This window comes from Rhipicephalus sanguineus, chromosome 4 (genome assembly GCF_013339695.2).
Source record: "Rhipicephalus sanguineus isolate Rsan-2018 chromosome 4, BIME_Rsan_1.4, whole genome shotgun sequence".
Lineage (NCBI taxonomy): Eukaryota > Metazoa > Arthropoda > Arachnida > Ixodida > Ixodidae > Rhipicephalus > Rhipicephalus sanguineus.
This window is the reverse complement of record NC_051179.1, coordinates 104,591,061-104,618,003: the sequence shown is the minus strand read 5'-3', so window position 1 is coordinate 104,618,003 and position 26,943 is coordinate 104,591,061. Positions and strand designations below refer to the sequence as shown.

At 47.0% G+C, this 26,943-nt stretch overlaps 1 protein-coding gene across 2 annotated transcripts in view; it reads left to right on the top strand.

The window, feature by feature from the left end:
- LOC119391457 (sulfotransferase 1B1) overlaps positions 1 to 26,943 on the top strand; it is a 124,907-nt gene that overhangs the window by 21,860 nt on the left and 76,104 nt on the right. The window contains exon 1 of one of the 2 annotated variants that reach the window (XM_049414850.1): positions 257 to 809. The exons of the other annotated variant lie outside the window; for it this stretch is intronic. Coding sequence (XP_049270807.1) covers positions 271 to 809 — 539 coding nt within the window. The 5' untranslated portion in view covers positions 257 to 270. Of the gene's footprint in view, positions 1 to 256; positions 810 to 26,943 lie in introns of those variants that run through there. 2 annotated transcript variants of the gene reach the window in all.

Sequence of the window (26,943 nt, the reverse complement as noted above, 5' to 3'; positions counted from 1 at the left end):
TACAACAGCCAGTATAAGCGTCGGCGGCGTTGTCCGTGACCGAAAAATCTCCGTGGGCGCAAATAAAAATCAGAGTTCGAACCAGAAAAGAACCTAGGAAATCTGCGCGGCAGACAACTGTTCTACCACAAAGCCACGCCAGTGTTTGAATGTGCTTCAACGCTAAAAATGTGCTTCAACGTTAAAATTGAATGCAATTTAATATACAAGAAATCTAGAGTTGGTAAACTGTGTTTTTTGTTCCTCTTTTCAGACAGCCTACTCGCGAATATGCAGACTAGGAAGCCAGCGTTTCAAGTAATAGACGGAGTTCCGCGATGCGTCGCCGCGGAACCCGATTTCCTAAGAGAAGGTCTCAAGTTCCGAGCCAAGAAGGGAGACCTAGTGCAGTCAACGTTTCCGGAGAGTGGAACGCATTGGATGTTGTACATCACGCACTTAATTCTCAGAGAGGGACACCCGATCACCACGTACGAAGAGTTCGCCAAAGAATGGCGCTTCCTCGAGTACATGAATATCAAGGACTTCAGCTCGTCTCAGCCTCTGAGAACGTTCGTTACGCACTTGGCGTTGGACAAGCGCACGATGACCGAAGAAGGCAAGTACGTCTACATCGCCCGCAATCCGTGGGACGTCTGCGTATCCTTCTACCACATGGCGACCAACATGAGCACTTTCGAATTCCAAAAAGGAACGTTCGAAGAATTTTTTGAGACATTTGTAAGTGGCAATTTCGGCTACGGCGACTACTTTGAACACGTAGCAGCCGGCTACGCTCTGAGGGAAGAACCGAACGTGTTCTTTGTCACCTACGAGGAACTCAAGAAGAACACTCGCGAGATGGCGTTGAAGCTGGCGTATTTTCTGGGAGATAAGTACGGTCGTGCTCTGGAGAAAGACGAAGCGTTGCTTCAAAAACTACTGGAGAGATCGCAGCCCGAATACATGCGCAATGTGGTGGTCGTTGACCTGAATGGGAGAGGCAACCCCCAATGGAACGAGGTGCTTTCTCGCAGGAAGGTCACCTGCGTCGAAGGCCACGAAGGAGACGAGAACAAGTACGCGTTTGTGAGAATTGGCAAAGTAGGAAGCTGGAAGGATTACTTCACGTCCGATCAACTAAAGAAGATAGAGTATCGGATTCTGGAGGCGGAGAAGCAGTCTTCCTTCATGGACCTCTGGAAGGACATCCGAGCTGAAGCGATTGCACGCATGCAGGATGCCGAATAAACAGCCTCCCTCTATCGCCTTTACGATACTTTCAATCTTTAATACCACTGTATGGTCGAAAATATTCGCTAAATAGGTGAAACAAATGTCCGAAAAAAATCGAAGTTCGGCTCACGATACGTAGCCTTTACAGGCAAGCCAATTTACTGTTAAGTCGACTCAGACAGGCCCACCAAGACTCAGGCAGAAGTTGGAGTCTGAGTAAGCTTGGGCAAGTATAGTTTTGTTTCGAGCGAGTCGGAGTAAGCAACGCTTATTTTTGTGGCGAGGAAGTGTGCCCAGTGCCTCGGCATTATCGCCACCGGCATAATGTCATATTTCCTGTACTTGTGCAAGCTTTTCTGAACGCTAGCCATTCGCCCAGATGTCCATATTTGGAAGTGCTGGAAGGGATCGGTTTTGTTCTTCCTGGACCGCTAAGGAACGCTGTTGTTTTGAGGGAACGATGTCGCATTGAATTGAACTGAACTGAATTTGCCAAAAAAAAGATACAAGAATCGCTAAATACATGAAAAACATCTGGATCCTTAGCAGTGACCTAGTTTGGATCCAAGCATACTAATTATACAATAATTAACGTACTTAGTGCGTGCTCATTTTACCCGACTGATAAAGAAAGCCTGCGAAATATGAAAAGTAACACGTGACTACGCTCCCACCCGCAAAGGGTGGGAGCGTAGGGAGCGTAGTCTTGACTTGCCACCTCACAGTGAGCCTGTTTCAGGGCGCTACCTCCTGATGGGCGCTGCCGTCTAGTCACGCGTCAATTTCTGGATTGCGCGGGCTTTCCTTATTAGACAGAAAAAGCGGCACTTAATTAGTATGTTGTTGAAAATAGCGCATTTAGAAGTCATTTGAACATGCCTACTTATGCCTCACTGATATTTCAATGATTAGGTAAACATTTGTCGAGTTCGAAACACAAGTTGGGCTGATTAGCTAAACTTCACTAAAGGAAAAATTATTAGTGGCTACTACAGTATACTGGGAACAGTATGCACTAGGTGCGCTTCTCTAGCGACGTTGCTCTTTGAAAACGTGCTGCGTGATAGCTGGGCGCCTTGTATATGCGTAAATGTGCGTGGAGGGGCAGAGTGCGTCTGGAGTGGGCGACCGGTGACCGCCTGCCACTTGGTCAGCTTGGGGTGAGGTGGAGTTACCTCGTTCGTCTCCAGATTAGGTAGTAGACGGTGATGTCTATTGCGGACGCAGGTAGGTCCTTATAAAAACACTTGACATAAGACAGTGTCATCCAGATTAACTGTGACACTCAGTGATAGATTTCCGCTGTAATTTTTGGGGCGCTAGCTGATAACGACATAAGGCTATAGCGGATAGGTTCACCTTTCGTGTCGGCAAAAAAAAATTAAACGAAAGCTGGGAAAAAAACCAAAAGGGTAGTAATGCTTCCAGTTAGTCGTTGTATAGCACAGATAGGACAACGAAGATTACTTTGAGTGAAGAATATGTTTACTTAGCCTAGTGGATAGCTAATTAAAGTCTACTTAAAAGAGCACATAAAAAGCACTGAAAAGTGCCTTGAGGTCCACCGTAAATAAACGAAACAAAATGATGTCTAGTGGGTGCGTAGTTTTCAAGCGTTGGGTTAAGACGTATACTGACCGCGTGTAATACCTAATTAGAATTAATCAAGGGTCTAATTAGTTAGTGTAGTGCCTACAGCGTCACTGCAAATAGACCTAGACAGAGTTTGAGGTGAAGGTACATGTACTCAACAGTAGACTGCAGTATAGTGTACTGTACCCTTCGTCTCACTAGAGGGTAAGGAATAGTGTGACGCCACTCGCTGCGCCTGCGCATAGCTTGCGCCGCTCTCTCCGCTCTTAGAGCGGCGCAAGCCATCTGTATTACAAGATGGATAAAACAAATGACATGATGCAAACGTCGTGACTCCGTCGCGGTCGTTTCATAAGTACGGTACGTACCAGAATTTACACGAATGCATAACACACATGCGATAGTCAATGACGTGTCATGACATGAATGCCTTGATTTCTGTCAAATCCGTACTAAACGGAGATAAATCTATATTAGCCTAGAACGACATAGTGCATTTACTTCTTCGGTACCTTCAAGAAAGAACCGAATTTCGAAAACAACTGAAACATTACAATCCCTTGAGGCCGATTGTGGATTTCACATCTTCGCCACTTCGAGCCCTGTCGAGCTTCTTACACAGGATTCTGGCCCCTCTCGTGGGAAACACGCCGACGCACGTGAAAAACAGCAGCCATTTGGTTGAGCTTCTCTCCCCGATACCGGTTTGCGAAGATGAATGCCTCGTGTCATTCGACGTGGTCTCCCTCTTCACCAGCATACCTGTCGAATTAGCAGTGACCACAGTGCGTGAAGTGCTGGAGTGTGACGAAAACCTCGATGCAAGAACAGGCCTGAGCGTCGACGAGCTGAGCCGCCTTTTGAACTTTTGTCTTGAACTTAACTTGAGCTTTTGTTTTGAACTGAATAAGCAGTTTCTTATTTAGAGACTCTAATACTCTCGCTGCTCACTGTTCCTTTTTGTTTTCTCATTTATTACTCTCTCAACTGCTGAATGACAACGCCGTCGCGATCTCTCCATTTTTGTCCTAGGCTTATGTCAGTGTTGCATTTTGAAGCGTTTACCCCCTTGTTTAGAGCAATAAAACGCGGTTGGACTCTTACACGAGTTAATGCGGCGCTCGAGCATATGCGACGTCTGGGGATTACGCAGCTGGTGTTCTGTAAGCGGTTGCATACCCATATCCAGTGCGTCCGACCTCGATTTCTCTCAACGCCTAATGCAATTCTTGATACTGTTTTTGACCCCGCTACGAACGTTTCGATGTTTCCCCAACGCGAATTTCAATCTCCCTCCTTTTTACGACACCCTGATATCGTACTCCTGCCTTGTGTGATTCACTGTAGCACCCTGCAGACGTGTTCTAGGTGTAAGCGATGGTCGACATACCGTATGCCGCGTATACATAGGCGGTCGCGTGCTCCATAAATATCGCAATGCAGACGAGGTTCACCGTGCTCTAGAAAACTAAACGATGTGGTCACCGCAACGATGCGCCGGATAACCTAAAGTTTTTGAACCCTTTCTGTGCCAACGTGCATTTGTTTCACTCTTTCACGCACCGGCGTAGTTGATACGTTACTTATGCGGGAGGAGCGCGCTTTCTAAACGGCGTCTAGGTAGCTTCCTTGAAAGATTAGCAATGCTTCTGAAACGTGCGCGGGGAACGCGGCACACCCTGTATACCAAAACAACGGAAAATCAGTTCCTTGGAATCCCACCAGGTGCAGCTTTGTGCTACGAAGCGGGGGGATGCTCATTTACCCTTTCACCCAGAACTGTCTTAATTCAAGGAGAAATATAAAACACGCGTAAGTGCATTCGTTTTTACCGCGGGTTACTACTTTGCTGAGAAATTTTATGCCGACTACAGTATTTTTCAAGCTTAGAACTTAACCATTTGCAAAAAAAAAAAACACACATCAATAATCTGAGTCTTAACAATTGGTTCTCAACAATGTGTTCTTGCAGTGTGTACTTGAAACAGGTCTTGAAGATTTCAGCTGATTTACCTAGTTCGTTTGCGTCTTATCTTTAACTTGTACTTTATGCAAGGCAGGTTAACTAGCGCTATAAAGAGCTTTCGTCACTGTGCGCTTTCCTTCGAGCTAAAAAAAAAGTGATTTAAGCGAGGCAACCATGACATTGTTGTATACTTTCAATTGCTCTGTAGGAGCATAAATATTCCAGAGTACAAGGTTCTTCGTAGCGATTTCAATATGTACCATAATTCAAGGTACGTACTCATTTTCTAGGAATGACACCTCGCGTTAATATGTTTATCAACCAAGAATTGCGATAGCAACAAGAAAGCGCGAACGCTTAGTGAATTTACATTGAAGTCGAAAGACACGCGCAGGAGGTTGCTCAGTTGAAGAGCTTTCTGATTGAGAAGGGTTGAGGAAAGCATGACAACACAGTCACGCGCCGTTGGATGACGTGCGAGACGAATGCTACCTCTCTTCAAGTATTATTATTCACCTGGTGAGATTTGTTAGCATAAACTTCGAATGACAGCTGCATTGCTTAGAATGCGCAGCCACTAAGCTTCCATAACCATTCCTGACATTAGACCTGCAGCGTTGTCGTGCACAATTACTAAAGCACCACTGACTGGACCGCCGATATACTATTTCGAACGACTAACACAGATAAGATACAACGCTCCTCACGAACACTGCGTAAGCCTGCTTGCCTAATTTCTTATCGCAACCATTTTGTACAGCAATGCTGTTATACTCGGGGTTGGCCGTGTGTCGTAAGATAGAAAATTATCGTCATCATGAAGCGGCACGTGCTCTCTTCTTCATTATTGTCTTTTCCTTCGCTCCCAGAACACGTGCGCCTATTTCTCCGGCATGGGATGCAATAACTCTGATAGGCGAGAGAACGAAGACAGAGAGAGAGAGGGAAAGAGAGAAAGAGAAATGAAGATATACGATAAGAAAATCGTGGCCAAAAATGTATTTCTGCGCTAGAGCAAGCATAGCCACGTATAGTATTGTATAGCAAGGGGTGGGAAAGAGAGATGTGAGAGGGCAAAATCCTAACCAAGCCAGGACCAGCTAGGCGCCAACCAGTTCTGCTGTGACCCTGCCTTGGTCGACTGAGTGCAAGCTGCGTTAATTTTTGCGTGTGGCTCATCACGGCTCGAATGCTTTATAGCTACTAGGCGCAGACACGGCAGGGTTAATAATGTGATAATATCATAATATAACGTTATAACTGGTACTGTATATTACCTGTAAAAGTGCCATATCCTAATCCATAATTTGGTTTGATCATATCAGCTACTCTGTCAATGTTTCCGTCAAGCTTGATTTCATTGAGACAGAGGGTTAAAAATCTGAAAATAAAATTATCTATGTTCTGTATGTAACGGCATCATAATCAATCGTTGTCAGTAATTATCGTGCCGTCAGATCGACTCTCCCGTTCTCACCTTCACCCTCTCCACAGGGAATCAGCAGTTAAATAACCAATCAGCTTACGTCGTAATCTGTGGCCGGCTCTGGTTTTAAAAGCGGAGCTCTTTAATCTCGGAGAAGCCCCGTTAGTCGCGAACATAAATGACCATCATCATGAAGCGGCACGGGCTCCCTTCGTCCTGTTCTTCATCTTCTGCATCGCTCCAAAAACACGTGCGCCCATTTGTCCAAGTGGAATGCAATAATTCTGATGGGCGAGAGCACGAGTACAGAGAGAGCGAGAGAGAGAAAAAGGCAAAGGAAGAAATAAACAAGAAAAGGAGGCAAATTTTTGGCGAGGCGGGATTCCAACACGCGTGCTCACTATCCGAAGGCGAGCGTTGTAGCCACTCGGCTATCCGGGCACGCTATCAGAGCATAGCATAGCCTTGTATAGTATAGTATAGCATGAGGATGGGAAAGGGAAGTGGGGGTGAGGAGGAGGGAAAGCAAGAAGGAAGAGAGTAAAGCACAGCAAAAAAATAAAGTGAATGAGAGAAATGGAGAGAAAGAAATAGAGAGATAGAGAAAGAGATAGAAAGAAAGAGTAAGCGAGAACTTGAGACAAAGAAAGAAAGAAAGAAAGAAAGAAAGGGAAGAGAGAGAGAGACAAAGAAATATAAATAAACACAGACAAAAATAAAGGAAAATAGAAGATAAAAAGAGAGAAAGACAGGAAGAAAGGAAGAGGAAAATATTTCACCATCTCCCCTTAAAGGGAATCTTGTGGGGATGCGAAGGAGTGCATGGGTCGACTTAAAGTTCCGTTCATCACGGGCACGTTGCCCGATGTTAACGCGTCCTTGCATGTGGAGCACACCATGAATTAACTGTAGTTGCTGTTACTCGTCCCGAACTCTTGTTGGAGCACGCCACGCGGGTTCATCGCGCGTCTGCAGAATCTCGTTCCCCGACGCCATCACGGGATTGCTGAGAGAGTGTAAGGGGGAGAGGCCACAACGTCTTACCCAACCCCTTACACAGGCCCGAATGCGCTAGCGCCTGCCAGCGCACGTGGTTTTGTCTGCGTTACGCCAAGCTAGGACAGCATACGGCAGCCCGGGCCCCTAAAGTGCTCTGCACGTATCATCATCAAGGCGGTCGAAGAACAAGACGAAGAAGACTTCTCCTTGGCGCGAGCGAGCGCTCTGCACGTATCATCATCAAGGGGGTCGAAGAACAAGACGAAGAAGACTTCTCCTTGGCGCGAGCGAGCGCTCTGCACGTATCATCATCAAGGCGGTCGAAGAACAAGACGAAGAAGACTTCTCCTTGGCGCGAGCGAAGCGCTCTGCACGTATCATCATCAAGGCGGTCGAAGAACAAGACGAAGAAGACTTCTCCTTGGCGCGAGCGAGCGCTCTGCACGTATCATCATCAAGGCGGTCGAAGAACAAGACGAAGAAGACTTCTCCTTGGCGCGAGCGAGCGCTCTGCACGTATCATCATCAAGGGGGTCGAAGAACAAGACGAAGAAGACTTCTCCTTGGCGCGAGCGAGCGCTCTGCACGTATCATCATCAAGGGGGTCGAAGAACAAGACGAAGAAGACTTCTCCTTGGCGCGAGCGAGCGCTCTGCACGTATCATCATCAAGGCGGTCGAAGAACAAGACGAAGAAGACTTCTCCTTGGCGCGAGCGAGCGCTCTGCACGTATCATCATCAAGGGGGTCGAAGAACAAGACGAAGAAGACTTCTCCTTGGCGCGAGCGCGCGCTCAATATGTTACAGATGGCTATGGTAGGTTTTAGAAAGCGGACGGTTGCCAATGGAACTACGGACAAAGCCCAGCGCCAAAGCTGCTTCGCATCTAAAACATGGCTGATCTCTCCGTCATAGGAATAGTGCCGACTAGCGTGGCCATGTTTTAGATGTGAAGCATCTTATAGCGGCGTTCAAACCGGTGGTGGTGGTGGTGGTGTGCGGCATGACCACCCATACTGCGCATGCGCCTACCCTCTCCACACACCTCCTCTCCCCTCCTCCCCTGTCCTCCCCCTTTCCACTTCTCCCTCTCCCCTTTCCCCCTCTCCCATACTTCTCTCCACTTCCCCTCTCTCCTCCCCCTCTCCACTCTTCCTCTGAAACGCGGGCTAGACATGCCGAAATTATCTCTTGCGCAACGCCGCGATGAACGCCAGCGCGTGCGCGTCCCCTCCCCCTCTCTCTCCTCTCCTATGCTGCCCCTCTCTCGCACGCCTGTCGACCGCGTTCCCCGCTCGCACTGCGAGAATTAACGGCCAGGCTAGAGGGAAGACAAGACGCGCGTAGCGTTCCTTTTCGCGTTCCACGACACGAGGTCGGTAGCATGCCCAACGAACGCCAACTGAACGCGATCGTGCAAGTGCTCCGGCTTCGCATCGCCTCATGGTCCCCTTTAGAGGGAAATGGTGTAATTTTTTCATTCACAGGAACAGCGCGACTGTGTTTTTCGCTGGTATCGACACGCTTAAACCATGGCCTCCGAAACTGTGCGTCGGCAGGAAACCACTGATCTCCACTAGGAGGAGCTGGATGGCGCATCGAGCACGCGGGCGTGAAGCCACCGGAAGCCGCCGTTTTTGTCCCGGAAAAGAGCTTTTCTCTTCTTTTTTTTAAAGAAATACCTGCTTGTAGCGCAGTAAACTGTACGAATCGACCGGAAAAGTTGTCAGGGAAGACATTTCACGCGTAAGTACCTCAAAGTTGCATTACTTTTTACGCATTTTGTCCGTTGCAGCACTCCGCCGTATTCGGAGGGTGCCGGCACGGCGTCTGTCATCTTTCGTGTAGCGTTCGTCGGCGTCTAAAGCGACGCGTAATCGCAGAGTTTGAAAAAATAAAAAATAAAAACGATCATAACAACAGCTGCCACCCGAGAATATTTGAATTGCGCGACTGAGACGCACAGAAGACGCCGGCTTCCGGGACAAAAGGGCACCTTCCGGTGGCTTCACAAGCGCCCGCCTCGCAGAGCGGGGATGCGCCGTCCAGCCTTTTTAATGGAGGTCAGTGCAGGAAACCTGCTGGCACTCCATCTCGGAGGCCATCCTTTAACTGCGTCCTCGTCGAATCGTTCCCTATCGGTACTATAAGCATCATGCCGCATTACTTCACTTGACCGCTCACAAACGGCGGCACCAGCCCGCTCCGCCCAGCCCCGCCAACAGAGAGTACCGTGCGAAAGTGAATGTGTGGGAGATATAAGGGGCATTTGTGGAGTGTCGTGAATATGCCTCGGTAGCTTAGTCGGTAGAGTGACGGGGCTTTTTGTCGCGGACCGAGAGGTCGTAGGTGCGATTCCAGGCGGCGGAACTTTTACAGCGAAAGCTGTTATGAGATCATTTCAACGGCCGTTTTTGGTGCCGTAGTTGTCCGCCGCCGCCGCCGCTGCCGCTGCCGCCGCCGCCGCCGCCGCCGGTGTCCGTAACCACTATCGCTCGAAATAAGAAAAAAAAACGAAATAAGAAAAAAATTCCAGGATGGAACGGGGTTCGAACCTGGGCCCTCTGCGTGGGAGCCCAGTGTTGTACCTCAGAGCCATGCCGGTGCTTGGAATTGCCTTGCAAGAAGACGCTATACAGGCTTCATGTCCAGAAGGAACCACATTAACATATGTAATTTAGAGTGGTAGAAGAGTGAAATAACAAACCACGCACCACACAACGCGAATTCTGTAACCAGGCGTCACACAATGCAAATTGCGCTACGAGTGGGCTGTTGGATGCTTCCAACCCATTACAAGGGGCTCTGCAATAATTCTTCGTCGTCATCAGGCACAATGCCAACAAAGTGCGCATAATGCCTTACATGTTTTTAGCGGGTACCACGGCTCTCCGATGAATGACGAAAAATGGCATAGTGGCTGTTTTCCTACTTCACAGATATTATGATGAGTTATAGCGTAGTGGGTTCCTCGCAAGTGCACTTGCATTAGTTGCCAAGGAAGCCCATAAGGCTCCCATGATCCATTTCCTCAGGGTCTCAATAAAGTTCTTCCCTCCTCTCTCTGTCTCTTTCTCACGTCAACGTATGTTATATTGCATGGTGGGAGAGTGAAATAGCGACCGGGCGTCACACAATGCGAATTACGTAACTGGTGAGCCGTTTAAAGCTTCCAACCCATTACAAGGGCTGAGCCACAATTCTTCATCGTCATCAGTCGTCACGTAAAGAAAGTGCACATAATGCCTCAAATATGTGTAGCTGGAACCACGCTTCTGCGCACAATGACGAATAATGGCGTTGTAGGGGCTTACCAACTTCACAAATATTGTGATTTATGGTGTAGTGGGTACCTTGCTAGTGTACTTGTATTAGTAGCCCCAAGAGAGTTTACAACGGGCTCTAGAAATGCCGCTCTCCAGCTTTCGCTGTGACTGTGCTGCGCTTTCCGCGCAGGCCTGGCGTTTTTTTCCTGTAGTTTTTAACACGAAACTGTTCTATGGCGGGGTCCACCAAGAAGTCACTGACGTATTTCCGTCATGGATATGACGTTGTAAAATATACACTATTAGATGACAAAGAAAAAATTAGAAGGAAAAGTTCCGACCCCGGGAATCGAACCTACGACCTCTCGCCCCGCTGCGCGCGGCGTGAAACGACTCGGCCACAAAGCCTAGGAAGGAAGACAGAAAAGGAGAAGGCAGGGAGGTTAACCAGAAACACTTCAGGTTGGCTACCCTACACTGGGGCCTACGTTCTTCAGCAAACTAACGGCGACTTATTATATTATTAGGGGCGAAGCTCCCTATGCCGTGGGTCTGTCCATCCTCCGTTTGTTTGTTTGTAGTAGCCACCTGTAGTTCGTGAAGTGCTCATTAGATGGCGTTGGTGGCGCCCGCTCCATGTATATATATATATATATATATATATATATATATATATATATATATATATATATATATATATATATATATATAGATATATATATATATATTTATATATATATATATATATATATATATATATATATATATAAAATAATAAAGTGCTAACAAAGGACCCGGAAGTAAAAGTTGAACAAAATCAAGCACGTAGGAAAAATTGTTCCGTAAAGGACTGACGTTTCGGGCCGCGGGACCGGCCTTCGTCGGTCCCGCGGCCGAAACGTCAGTCCTTTACGGAACAATTTTTCCTACGTGCTTGATTTTTTTCAACTATATATATATATATATTTTTTTTTATGTATATATATATATATATATATATATATATATGTGTGTGTGTGTGTGTGTATATATATATATATATATATATATATATATATTATATATATATATATATAATTCAAAAGAAAGTTCTGAAGGTCCGGTGCACATGTAGTTGAAGAAATGAAGGAGCACACTTACGAAAATTGCGTATTTTTACTCATTTACGTTTCGTCCGTGGCACGGCCTTCGTCAGAATGAACTCAAGTACAAGCGTACAGCCGCTTTTATGGGCATGAACACGTGGGTGAAGTGAATGTACAAAATTTACAAAACAATGATAAAACAAATGTAGTACATCAAGCTGCATCAAGGGCATGAACAAGCGCTTATAACAATGAGCCATTGACCGCACTAGTCTCGATAGTTGCACGTGAACAGACAAGACGATAGCGATCGTTCAATAATCAAACTTTTTTGCAGCTGGGTTAGGCGCGTTTCATTGAAGTTATGACACAAATTCGAACATCAAGACATCACAGAAAGACACGACACTTTTCCTACGCTCTCGTTAATCCCGGACGATACAGTGTTAAATTTATGGATCAGAAAGGATTCTCGAACTTCGCGATCATGGTGCGATTTGAATCCTGATTGTAATAGCGTCACCATGATTTTGTCAATGAATGACCTGGCAGCCGAACATGTTTAGACAATGGAAGATGTGGCAAACTGTTAGCGTGTGCTCTGTGATTGTTGAAACGGATACGAAATGATGTTTCGGTCTGACCGATGTATTGCATGTGACACACTGAGCATTCAAGTAAGTAGATCACGTTAGTGCTGTCGCAGCTGAAGTCTCCGTTAACCTTAAATGAAAAATTAGATGCTGTGCTTTTAGCGGTCTTTGCAGTCGTCATATGCGCACAAACTTTACACTGTGGTTTGTTACAAGGATGACAACCAACAGGAGCTATCGCTTTAGTCTTGGATGAAGTTACGATATCGCGCAGGTTTCTTGATCGGCGATAAACCACTCTTGGTGATTCCGTGAAAACGTTCTTAAGCCGATCGCTCTGTGTCAATAGGTTGTAGTGCTTACTGAGAATGCGCGACACGTTAGGAATAGATGCAGAATGCGTTAGGATGAGGTTAGTTCGTGAGGTCGGCGCTAATCGCTTGTCCGTGCTGATGAGATCTTTACGGTCTAGAGAATCGGCCCGCTTGAGAGCGTCGTCAATTATACGTGAAGGATAATGCTGCTCTGTTAGTGCTTTACGTAGCTGGTCACAGTTACGAGTGTATTCACTGTCGTCCGAACAAATTCTTTTGAAACGGATAGCTTGGCTATAAGGGATACTCGTTTTGCAATGTTTGACATGACTGCTTTTTAAATGGAGATATCGTTGTCGGTCAGTGGGCTTTCTGTAAAGATTTGTAGTCAGTTCACCATTGCACAAAGAGACAGTGACGTCAAGGAAGTTTATGCTGAGTGGTGAATAAGAATGGGAAAAGGAAATTGATGGTTCTACGCTATTGAAGTCAGAAATGAAAGACAGTAATGCAGCTTCACCGTCATGCCAAATTAAGAAAATATCGTCGATGAAGCGTCTGTAATAAATATATATATATATATATATATATATATATATATATATATATATATATATATATATATATATATATATAAATATATATATATATATACATATATATATTGTGAAGGACGAGATAGAGACAACACCCGTTCCTGGGCAAAGCTGTTCTATTCTCTCCTCGTCTTTCTCTTCCTCTGCTTCGCTCTGCTCCGCGCGCGCCCGAAACCCGGTGTCCTTCGTCATCACACTCGGCCATGACTGCGAGCGCGCGGAGCTGCCGACACTGTTTCAGGTGGACGGTGCTGGCTGCATCGTGGCGGTCGGCCTCGGCCACGCTGCAACATGGTTTGGTTATCTGCCAGAAATGTCTCTGGTGGGCGACACTGGGTGCATCGCGGTGGTCGAAGTTCTCGGCCACGCTGGCCTCTGGCATGGTAAGCTGCGGATAGCAACTCTGGCGGGCGCCACTTGCTGTGCCGTCGGTGTCGTTCGTCTCGCTGACGACTGTCTTGCTGCACGTAGGAGCAATGCAGAGAAGACCGTGGACGACGTACAAAAAGGAGTTGGTTGACCGGGTCACGATTAGTCACAATGCGCTGGTGTGGTGGTATGCCACGTATCGGCGAAGCGAGAGCGATACTCCGTGCCGGCGCGTCACACGATTTGTGCTTTGGCCGATCCGCTGCCATCGGGCCAGTGCACCGCGAGTTCTGGAAGGCAGCAGGTCTTGAGTAAATGCCGCGTGAATCCGAGCCGGGGAGGTCATGCGAACAGGGGTCAGAACCCGTGTCATAAGACGGATACTCGGGCTGCATGGCCAGTTGTCGGCTATCAGTGACTTCAGCCTTGCTCGTCGCCATGGCTGCGTTGACTTCACTCAGCAACCTTATGAAGTCCGAAGCGATGTCGTCGGAGGAGGCGCAGGCGGCATGGGAAGGTCGTTTGCGAGAATGATGCTTTCGTCTATCTGGAGTTCGTTGACCGAGACTTCGCTCAGCAGGGAATGGCCACCTCCTTGTACCTCCCATGCCTGCGCTGACAACCGAGGATGTTGCATCAACGGCTCACGAAGCTTCTCGTTCCTGATATCCGTAGGTGATATCCGTTCCTGATATCCGAGCGAAGACGTCCTCGAGGGCAGCGTCACAGAATTCCTCAGATGCAAGGAGGTCTCAGCCTCTGGTAGTAACGGTGTCATGTCCGACACGTATGCAGAGTACGAGACTCGAAGTGATGAGCACGACCTCTGTCCGCTGCTTACACTGGGGCAAGCTGCGACGCTGTCTGCCGGTGAACGGCAGTGCGCAGTTTCAGCCTCGAGGAGATGGTCTTCTCGAGCTTCGTCCTCGGTAACAGACGTTTTAGATTCGTGGATGGCGTCATAGGGAATCGGGCCGAAAGCAGCAATCAGAGCTGCACACCATTCCGGCCATGACTGTCGCTTGATGCCGTCGTAGTTGTGCCATGCCTTGGCTGCATCTCGGAGAAGGTATATGGCAACGAACCTTTTATGATCGTCAGGCCAAGCATGACGAGAGCCGAGCGCATTGACCGTGCCTATCCAGGCGTCGACATCGTCTTAGAATCCACTGAACTCCGGCAGTTCCCAAACAACCGGTGATGGCAAGGTGGCAGGACAGAGCCGGGAGCTCAACGATGCCAAGCAGTGGAGCTGGTGCGATAGTTGCGAGATGGCCCGCGTAAGCTCCTCGACGCTGTCGGGTGAGAAGCCCGAAAAGTCAGGGTTCACGTCCGAGGAGTTGGTAGCGGTCGCCGCACGCATGGAGGCGAGATGCACGATCAAGGAAGCCTGGACGGCGTCCCTTGGCAGCTCGGATGATGGCAGAGTACTGGGAGCGGGATGTAGGCCATGGGAAGCGTGAACGGCATTCTGAATGGACCCGTGCGCATTCTTGCCGTGAGGTAGTAGCATGGTGTCCGTTAGGTCGTGCCCTCGAACCACAAAGGAGGCATGGACGCCGTCCACTGGTGGTGTGATGGGCAGCTGAAGTGGCGGTCGGGTTGATGACTCCATCGCAAGGAAGCGTGGACGGCGTTCCTTAACCGGAGGAACCCGAGTAGCCGAGACGAACGACGTCTTGCAGCTGCAACCGCGAAGTTAGGGTTCCCGAACCGTTTGTGGCTGCGCCATTGTAAAGGACGAGATAGAGACAACACCCGTTCCCGGGCAAAGCTGTTCTATTCTCTCCTCGTCTTTCTCTTCCTCTGCTTCGCTCTGCTCCGCGCGCGCCCGAAACCCGGTGTCCTTCTTCATCATCACACTATATATATATATATATATATATATATATATATATTTGCATATAATATCGCTAGATGGTGCTAGATTTAGTATAGTATCAAAGGAACCAAAGGAATTGGTTGGAGGAGGCGGAAAAGAAGAGGCTAGAAGAAGAGGTAGAAGAAGCCAGGAGGAATGTAAATAAAATGGTTGAAAGCAAACTGCTTTCGTTGGAACTTCGCATGCCCACGTAGACGATGTGGAACGGGACCCCATACTTACTGCGGTGGACGTTCTCTGTCTTACCGAGACGTGGAACGCCAAAAGACCGTATATCAAAGGATACGTTCCAGTCGTGTGCATCGATGATGCAGAGCGTTCTGCAGGTGGTGTGGCCGTATACATCAAACAAATAGAAAAGGCACAAAATCTGAAACTACTACCAATGACACAGAGCCACAACGGGGAATATGCTGCCATTGATTTTGATGGATGCATCATCATGACCATGTACCTTGCACCCAATTTGTCTCTCACGTGCACGTCCTTTGATGATATGAAACCAACGACCATCCGAGGAGCGTGTATAGACCTGGTATTTTCATATTTCCAATTGCAACCCGTACAGGAACCGCTATCCCTTCATTTCACGGACTATAAAGCCGTGATAATGAAGGGACAACGCAAGCCAAGCATCATCTAATTAAGAAAAATAAAAGTTTGATGTTTGTAATATACACACAGTGTTTGTCACTCTTTATATGATGATTGATGGGGCGTTACACGGAAGATTCACAGTTTACCGATGATTCCCTCCGGAGCTTCGCCCCACTCATCATCATTCACCACGTGGATATGCTGTGATTTTTCATTTACCGCTGGTGGTACGCAGAGCTCGAAAGCAATTTTTATGTTATTCCCAGCGAGATTCCGCGATGGGCGCGCTTTGAAGGTCGTCGCCCCGCTCGTTGCGATGCGCGCGCTCCCCCGCCTGTACTTTGCCCTAAAGGGCGTGATCGTCCGTGCGCGCGCTTATCTCGTGAAGGGGGCGGTTTGTACGTCTCGTGCTTTCACCGCAAGTTTACGTTGGAGTTAGAGAGTGTACGAAGGTCACTTCGCTCACTGCAGCTATCGCGGTCGCTAAAGGAGCGCGTTGGTCAAACGCAAATGAGTAACAACAGCAACAGTTAGTTCGGGCTCGTCCTGTGTGTGTTCTTTTCGTGCGTCACTTGTGCTTGAGCAGCAGGCCACAGGTTTCGAGCTGCTTGCCGTTCTTCGCGTGATATTCAAATTTGTTGCTATCGCCTTCATTGCTTCGCCGTTTCGGCGAAACAATGCACAATAAACGCTCAACTACCTCTTTGAACACACGTTTCACGTTCGTGTTATACCGATTCCTATGACGGAGGGATCAGCCATGTCGTTTTTTCTTTGTTATTCGTTAGCGTCCATTTTATCAACGTCATATCCCCGATGGAAATGCGTTACTGAAGTATTGGTGGAACCCAGCATAAAACACTTTCGCGTTAAAATAAGGAGAAACAAAGGCCACCATGGTCCCCACTTCCTTCAGGGTTGGCACCATTATTGCGACGTCGCCTGATTTTTTTCACAAAATAAATCTGTGAAACAATCAAGCACACGTTGAACAGCGCAACAAATGTAGGCGTCAAGTTTATAATTTTTCTAGCAAAGCGAAGGGTTTATGCTTCCTTTGGTAACGGTGTGCCGGTGCTGAAGATATATAGTCCAACAGTAAGCTCGTCGCTCGTAAAAGTCTGTTCCTGCTGAAAATAATTAAGCAATAACACCTCCCTAGTAAAGGTGTGCCGGTGCTGAAAGTAGTACGACTAACGCCCCCTATAAACCCTCCCATTTGCTAGTTCTGAAAACTGTGCATCAATAAACTGTTTCCTGGAAATGTGCCGGTTCAGGATATAGCGCAAAAATAAGTTCCGGCCTCGTAAGGCAGTGTTAGCGCTGAAAATATAGAGACAAGAATTTTGGCTAAAAGGCTTGTCTCTCTAGGAATCAGAACAATATTATTCGCGGTCGCGTTCATGACGTGGGTTACACGGTGGGGGTTCCCGCAACTTGCCCATTTGTTAGACAGACAATTTGATCACACACGCTGCAAAAGATGCAGTTTAATGACATTTAGCTGATCGGACTAATGCCAATTATGATCTTTAGATCCATACGTTCAATATATACGTTGCATTTTCTAAATAGGGGTTCTCATATTCAAGGCTGCCTGAGTAAGCAGAGGGAAAATAATCTTTTTCTTATGTCCTCGTTGTCTTCAAATTTTTAAAGCTGGCTGCTTGTCTAGTCGGGCAGAAGTTTCAGGAAAAAGCGCACGCACTTCAAACGTAAGCAGTAATTCTACGAAAAAAAAAACACTCCGCAGATTATGAACCTGTGGCACTTCGATCAATGTGAGCGTGTGTAGGCGTGTGTAGACACGCCCAGCAGCGTGATTATGGTATATAGACGACCATTAGTATTTCTGTTTTGTAGAAACCTGATTGCGTGTGACGACACATGGCTGTGGGCTCCTTTTAAGAATTGATTCAAATTGTCCGTGACGAATGCAACAGTTGCATATTTCACAGAACAGTGATCGGGAAAGCTTTGTTCAATTCGATGTTATTGCGGTGTTTGTGGCACAAAGAACGCGTACAAGGAACGTGAAGCGCCTTTGCACGCGTCACGGAAGCGACAGCTGGCGATATGTACTGCAGCGCGCAGTCTTGCGTCTAGAACAAGGAAAAAGCTGTTCTTGAATATAGCGCGCTGAGTTGCTCGAGTTGCCTAATTACATGCACAAAATAAGTTAACATGTGAAGGAAGCGCTGCAGAGTATGCTAACGCTTGTTTTCTTGTCTCTGCGAGCTTGGAGTGCGCGCTTGAGAAGAGAATTGTACATTTACCAGCCGCGTTATCATGTTATTTATTTACCGATACGAGAAGCGGTGCAAACAAAAGAAGGACTAGGTCATTTGCCCTCCAGCACTGATAAGGAATCGTAACTCGCGGCACTTCAATGCAAAAGATGAAAAGCTCAGCGCTGGCAGACTGATAAGTCACAAGTTTGGCAACTCGCTAGTCTGTGTATTTGAGCGAAATAACAGAGAGTCACTACTGCGCCTGTGAGCGTCAGTGGCCGGTTCGCTCAAGCATGATTAGGATCAATCGCTGTAAACATCAAAGGGACACGACTGCGCTCTTTCTGTGCTAGAGTGCAACACTAGATCTACATCGAAGCCCAGTCGTGTTCAGTGGATTCGTGCTTCCATATAAACAACAGGTGAGCAGTCATTCCCACTTTTGCTCTGATACAATAGTCTAATACTTGCTCCGTTATTATAACGAAGCCGTATATGGCTAGGTTCTGGAAGATCGTGTCCGCACACAAAGGACGCGTAGAACAACAGTTTTCCACGAACCGACTAAGTGGACTAATCCAGCGATCTTGCGGCGAAGAAATGGACAATGCGTAAAAGTAAACGTAAATGTGTATTTTTTTCACCGACGTGGCAGGTTGGCATGAACAATTTTGCCTCAAGGAGAAGACCGCTTGCATAAGAAACGAACGTCATGCCAATTTTGTAAACTTTTGAAACAGCGGTGTTTCTTATGCACTACAGGATTTCATCTTGAGAGCGTCGTTGGCCGCCGTCGATGAGATAATATATGCGTCATGACCAAGAGGATCCAGGGTCTTTACGTGTATATCTCTTTATTTGCTATATTTAGCCAATAAAAATAAAAACTCACAGGGTCCCTTGTGCACTCGCCTAAGACCACTCAAAGGGGAAAGCAATCTTCTTTTCCTGCTCAGTCGATGTATTGATACTCCCCCGCCCCCCTCAGAAAGCTTTCTGCACCTAACGTCGTTTTGCACTGGCTTCAGGATCGGAAGCATTGCAAGCTTTCTGCACCTCGCCTAGTTTTTCACTGCCATCGTGAACGGTTCACATTTGACCTAGTGACGATGTTATGCGATGACATCATGAGGGGACGTCGCGATGACGTCAGAAATTTTGACGTCCTGCGAAGTCACGATGACGTCATGTGGTGATGTCTAGGAAGGAATTCACAGGCGCCAACCAAGAACACGGACGATAGTAGGGACACGGACAAGCGTACTTGTCTGCATTCCTGGCTTGCGTCTACGAATTATTTCTTAGCTATGCACCAACTGGCGCGACAGTGGACGTTATATGGTGATGCCATCACGTGATGGTGATTTTTTGCCTCACTCGTGTCCACGCCGACGCCGACGGTCAATTTTCGCGCTTGATGAGGCGTCTAAGGCTTGCGCCTTCATATATAAATTTACTACAGCATTATTCAGTAAATCAGACCCACCATAGGCACAGCGTCACAGGCGTCCATCGTCAAGCTAGCGGAAAAGCTTCTGAGTCTTATGCGATAAGTGCTGTACACTACAAATATATTTTCTTTTGTAGTATTTTTCTTCCTTTCTGCATATCTTACTGCTGTTCTACATATATGCTCCAGATTTCAACAGTGCTGCTTTGAAGGTTTGCTGGACCCTTTGGTTTTTTTTATTCTACGAGTCGTTATTCACATCATAGCCACAGTATTCATACGCAATAGCGTTAGAGTCCGTGTCCCTGAAAGGGCGGTGTGGTGTCGGAGGCTTTGGTTGGTGAAATATCGGTGCTTTACCTTCGTTAACAATCCCGATGGATGCAAAGAATAAAAATCAGGGTTAAAGCCAGAATCGCACTTAAGCATTCTACGTTGCAGTCAAGCATCCTACCACAAATTCACGCCAAAGGAACCTGGTTGGTGTGAACCGCGACATAGTTTTATTTTATTGCAGCGTCAAATGACAATTGAACGTTGTTCCTTAAGGCTATATTAAAGGCAGCTTGCGTTTGATGGGCTTCTACTTGAAAGAAGCACAAGAGTTTGTGCCTATCCCCTGTGGCCACAACTTCAGGACATATTTATTAAGGCGAAAGCGTTAAATGCCTCATCAAACGCGAAAAGTGACGGGCGTCCCGCGTCGGCGTCCACACGAGTGATGCAAAAATTCATAACGCGATGACGTCATATGGTGGTGTCATCGCGACGAACAGATCGCCAAAATTTGTGACATTATCATGACGTAACATGACGTCACGTCACATGATGACATCATCAAGTGACATCGTAGTTTGGTTAAAGGTGTGTCACCGATTACGGAGGCATTGCAAAACCAAGGGAGGTGCCTCCGATCATGGAGGCTGTGGAAAACCATGTTAGGTAAAAGAAAGCTTCCTTAGGGTGGCTGGGCAGGATCAATACGTCGACTGAGAACAAAAATAAGACGGCTTTCGCCTTCCAGTCGTCTTAGGTGAGTGCATAAAGGACCCTGTGAGTTTTTGCACCTGGCGGCAAGATTAACTTTCAACGTACTTGACACGTTTTTTTTTTTTAAGCGAAGGTGATAAAAGGCCCGTGTCGTACAACACCCAGTGTTGTCTGTGACCGAGAAGTCCCCGTGGGTGCAAATCAAAATCGGGGCTCGAGCCGCAAAAGAACCTATGCAATCTCCGCGGCAGTAAACTATTCTGCCACAAAGCCACGCCACTGTTTTATTGTGCTTGGGAAAAAGACCTCCCGCAGCTGGGCGTCACGTCATTCGGGGATTCTCTTCACAGGTGAATTCTGCTTGGCAGAAGCGTCAAATCACATCAGGCGTCACACCCGTGAATTACGTAACGTGCAGGCGATTTAATTATTCCCACTAGTCACACAGTGCTCACCTTAATTCATCATCATCATCCACCATATCATCAACAGAGTGTGCAGCTACATAAGTGTGCATATGGCCTCAGAGACGGGTAGTGGGTAATTCGTGTCAAAGAAGGAAAGTCGTGAATGTCAACATGAAGAAACCGGACGCGCGTCTGTGAACCTGCGTCCTGTTTGAGCAGCAGCACGTTGCCCTTGAAGTTTGAACTCAGCGCAGCACAGCAGACTGGACGCGCGTCTATAGACGTGCGCCCGAGGAAATAAATGGTGAGCATGCGCAAAATCAGCGTGAACTTAAGCGACACAGCTGAGGCGGCAAATACGTTCATTAAGTATACCAGGTAATTGAGGGCGCTTCACGAAAGACCTAAAGACGCGGAAGGAGCGATTCGCTCGAACCACAGCATTCGTTCATTTGCTGTAGACGTCGTTCTCCGGGATGATTTCGAGCATCCATTCGTTTGCGCAATCTTTTGCACCGCAAGAAATGAAAGACGGAACTGTCGTTGCAGCAAGAACTTGGTCGCGGCATGACAACGTTCTGGGTAAATATTAGGGATTCATGTGGCAGGAAGCAATATCCTTCTCATGACGTTCAAGAGTTCTTTGCAACTATGCTTTCTGGCTCAGTGATTGCTCCACATGTGGCCTTTCCACATGTCGCCTTTCCTCCACATATCGACCTTTCCAACCACTTGAATAATACGGACGGATGAATAATAATCGCGGCCGTTTCGCTAGCTTGACATACACCAGCATTGGCATTGCGTGAGGCGACTGTATGATGAACACAAATAACACGTGGTAACATGACAATCATGACATGCATTTTATGTACAGAATGATTTACATGCCACGCTCAAGGTGCGCTTACGGCCGTTCGCCTAGCTTGATACACCAAAACTGGTACTGCGTGACGTGACTGTGTGATGAACATACATGACAGGTCTTAACACGCAAATCGTAACGTACATGTCATGTACGGCACGATTTACATGACACTGTATTTGTGCGCTTCCGGCCGTTTCGTTAACTGGATATAGACCAAAATTGGTACGGCACGACATGAGTGCGTGACGAACATTAACGACAGGTTATGCATTGCATATACCAGAATATACGTTTCATTACATTAACGATTGTACATGCATGAATGCACGACAAACATGCGATATACAGTGAGCTAGATGTCATGACATGAACGACTTCATTTGCCTCAAAGGCAAACAAGGCGATGTATGCAGCTTTTTGCTGGCTGCTTCGCTTTACATCGATTCCCACAGTACGTGCGATCTGCCGGATTTTAAATTTGGTATTTATGTTCCTTGCTGTAGTTTATTCGCGCTGGTGGACATATAGGATGAGACTAAATGCAGATTAGCGCTTTGAGTACAACGAACACGAAGAAATGGAAGTATGGTGGTGGTGGGGATGATGATGCTGCCACAGGCGGGGCTAGCCTGGCAGACCCGGCTGGAAATTGCTCCTTCTGAGCGACTTTTCCCATGTAGTACGGCTCACCATACATCGCTTAAACCTGTCTCTCGTAGAATACGTAAAAATTTAGCAGCCACTTGCTTGCGCATCACCCACACACCTGCCGCAAACACGATGTCTTAGCAACGTCCCCGGCGAAACCCTCTGTTCTTCATACTGTTCATTAGTCTCTCTTTGATAGCGAAAACGCTTACACGACTAGATGTAGTGATGTATATCCGCAACTTCATTGCATTCAGTGCGCAGCGGGTAAGGGGTACCCTTTCCGTGAAATAAACATGCAAGGGTTCAGGCCGATCGTGTTCTTATTCTCTACAGCAGGGTTGACTCGGCGCGACTAAGGCCTCTTATGACACAGGGCTGATGGGGCGGATTCCATAGAGAGCAAAAATGGCATCGAATTGTCTCTTTTGGTAATTGCTGGTTCATAGGAGCTCTGACTGTAGGTTGTCTTGAAAGTGCATCATTGGCTAGGGCATCTCCTCATCCGTTGCCGCTGACGCCAACATGTGAAGGTATCCACTGGAATGTTATCTTGATGCTCTAATTCTCTCGGACTGTAAGTCGGCAGTGCAGCAACTTTCTCGAGGGACTCCCACAAACAAGTTCTGCCTCCAGTCGCTAGCATCACTGTGGCCAAGAAATCGAAGGAAGTATGGCGAAGCAATATGATAGTGCACATATTGGTCATATTTTTGTATAGCTCCGAATAACAAGCCAAATATCGGGCTTCAAGCGGTAGCCCTCGCAGCCGCTTGGTCAGCACTGACCGAAGTGCCTTCCGCCATATTGAGGTGACGTCACTACACAGTTTGCAACAGCCCAAACTTCTGGCACTTCAGCGCTTCGCCAATTCATGACAGGATAGCATGTGCAGTGCACACCACAGCAACATAAGGGATCTCGCTCTAAACTAAAACAAATATTAGATAAAGAACTGGTTTTGCTCAGCCACTGCACCCCAATAACAAAAAACGACCTTTAACTTCGATACGTGGTATTGTCGTATGCTCGCTCGTACTTTAACCTCAACGGAAGTAATCTAATCTGTGCATTAATACCTCTTCAAATAATCAAGGAGTACCAGGTTACTACGAGTAGACATATAAGCATCTTCATTCATCTACGATTACTTCAAAGCTCTGAAAAACTAAAAAGAATGCAGTTTAGCGTAAAAGTATAGAGTTGGTAAACCATTTTTTTCTACTCTTTTCAGGGAAACACCTCGCGAAGATGCAGACTAGAAAGCCAGCGTTTAAAGTCATAGACGGAGTTCCGAGATGCGTCTCCGTGGAACCCGATTTCTTAAAAGAAGGTCTCAAGTTCCGAGCTAAGAAGGGAGACCTCGTGCAATCAACGTTTCCGAAGAGTGGAACGCATTGGCTCTTGTACATCACGCACTTAATACTCAGAAAGGGACACCCTATCACGACGTACGAAGAGTTCTCCAAAGAATGGCGCTTTCTTGAGTACATGGACATCAAGGACTTCAGCTCGTCTCTGCCTTTGAGAACGTTCATTACGCACTTGGCGTTGGACAAACGCTGGATGACCGAAGAAAGCAAGTACGTCTACATCGCCCGCAATCCGTGGGACGTCTGCGTATCCTTCTACCACATGGCGACCAACATTAGCACTTACGAATTCCAAAACGGAACGTTCGAAGAATTTTTCGACACGTTTGTAAGTGGCAATTTCGGCTACGGCGACTACTTTGAACACGTAGCAGCCGGCTACGCTCTGAGGGAAGAACCGAACGTGTTCTTCGTCACTTACGAGGACCTGAAGAAAAACACTCGCGAGATGGCATTGAGGCTGGCGTATTTCCTGGGAGAGAACTACGGTCGTGCTCTGGAGAAAGAGGAAGCCTTGCTCAAAACACTACTGGAGAGATCGCAGCCCGAATACATGCGCAATGTGGTAGTGGTTGACTGGAAAGGCAGAGGTAACCCCCAATGGAACGAGGTACTTTCTCGCAGGAAGATCACCTGCATCGAAGGCCACGAAGGAGACGAGAGCAAGTACGCCTTCGTGAGAATCGGCAAAGTGGGAAGCTGGAAGGATTACTTCACGCCCCATCAACTAAAGAGGATGGAGTATCGGATTCTGGAGGCGGAGAAGCAGTCTTCCTTCATGAACCTCTGGAAGGACATCCGAGCTGAAGCGATTGCATGCATGCAGAATGCCCAATAAACAGCTTTTCTTTGTTACCTTAGCGATAACTTCCATCTTTAATAACATTGTGTGGCCGAAGAAATTCGCTAAATAGGTCAAACGAATCTAAGAAATAAATTGAAGTTCGGTTTGTGATACGTTTTCTACGCAGACAAGCCTGTAAATGCACTGTTAAGTCGACTCAGACAGCCTCACCAAGAGTGAGACAGATGTTGAAGTGCGAGTGAGTTTAGGCGGGTATAATTCTGTTTAGAGTGAGTCGGTATAAGCAACGCTTATTATTGTAGCGAGGAAGAGTGGCCTGTGCCTCGGCCTTATCGTCACCGGCATGATGTCATGCTTGCTGTACTTGTGCGACCTCTTCTCAACGCTGGCCATTCGCCCACGTGTTCTGGAAGTGATCATATTTGCAAGTGCTGGAAGGGGTAGGTTTCGATCATCCTGGACCGTTAAGGAACTCTATTGTTTTGAGGGAACGATGTCGCATTGAACTGAACTGAGTTTGCCAAAAAGATACAAGAATCGTTAAATACAAGAGAAACATCTGGATCTTTAGCATCGAGCTCGAACTAAAACCAGAACTAAAACAGGACGCGAAACTTCAAGCTACCATGAAAACTATCCCACAGCACAGCAATAAAAACGACAAGCCGTTTAGGCACTCACGGCAAGAGTCAGCTAACTGAAGGCAACCACTGACGGATTCATCGCTCATGCGAACGACCCTTCGTAGTAACAGGAGTACACACATCTTCTTTGGGAAAAAAACTTCGACCAAATAAACAAAAAGGCCGCGGAAACTCTGAATGGCGCTGCTTTCGCAAGGCTAAAGGCACAGCACAGCTGTATTTTCTGTTAATCGATGATCTTGCTAAGATTTTGCTATACTATTGCTAGGTTATGCTATATCAAGTTTTGCTAAGTTCGGCAAGTCATATCAAGTTTTACTGTTGATATTACAATTGTTATGCTATATAAGGCTAGGCAACGCTTACCCCTCATTCACCCTCCTTATACAAGATTCATCCCAGTATTTGCTCATGTTTATCAAAGTATGCCCACAAGCTAAACTGAGGTTCAACTATGGCTCGCGTTGGCAACCGTCCTAGCGCTCTGTCTCTGGCAAGCTTACCTCTGGAACGCCTACCACGCTCTGGAAGAGAGCGCGCGCCGGTTCATGATGATGATAGTTTTCGGATTTAGCAGACACATTGCGCCTGGCTTAAACAGCACCAGTGCTAAAAAGGAAGCCGATGTATCCAGGTAGGGAATCATGCATGAGCAATATTTTGAAAGCTGAGATGAACAGAACGTCTAAGATAAACACAATTTAAAAAAAAGTATAGCAGACAATAAGAAGTTCAGATACATCCGACCTGAAGGACAGCATCTGATATTGCTAAGCAATCGAGATAATCGGGACCTCCTAGCTTTGCAGGCAACCCGGAAATATATTGTCACGTGAAATCCGATAATCCGCAGATTTCGTTGCATTATTTTTACTTCTACATAATTTCTCTTGTCGTTGCCGCTGTCTCGCTCTTTTGCACGTTTAGGTACTTTGTGTCCCATGCTCACATTACGATACGCGTTTAAGACACCCCCCTTAGAAAGAACTGTCAATGCTGTTGGCCACGGCGATCGAGCACAGAAATGTATACGCGCCTAAGGCGTAGACGTGGGGAAACCGCAAGCACAAGTGCAACCACCCAAAACACTTCTTTTTTAGTAGAACAAAATACTAGAACGAAATTTCATGTTCAGGAAGACTGTGGGCAATACGCCACGTATTCATTACGTTGTTAAACAAATCAAACGAACTCATGCTGCGCGGAGCAGTCGCCCACGTGCTCCCGAATCATAGAAAGCTGAAAGGAATGGTACATCAACGCCTATGGCCACAGCCCACAGTGTGAGCTCTTTCTTGAGTTCGCAACGTTTGGCCGCTGTTTTGGTCTGCTCCACAGCATCTACATGCAAGTAAACATCTCATTATCGCCATCCTCAACAGGAAGTTTAACGTTGGTTTATAATATTCTCAAGCTTCCCTGTTCATTAAAACGTCGTCGCGTTCAAACCCAATGGATTAGTTTTCCTCTCACGTATCTACATATTACTTACTTGCCAGCTCGGATATAATTTCCGACATTGTATGCACTGCCTCAGTGCACAAACTCCAATGTTCCTCTTCGGTACCTTGCATTTCTCATTATTCGGGGGCTTAGCTTTACGTGCCGTGTTGTTTTGTTTATTCT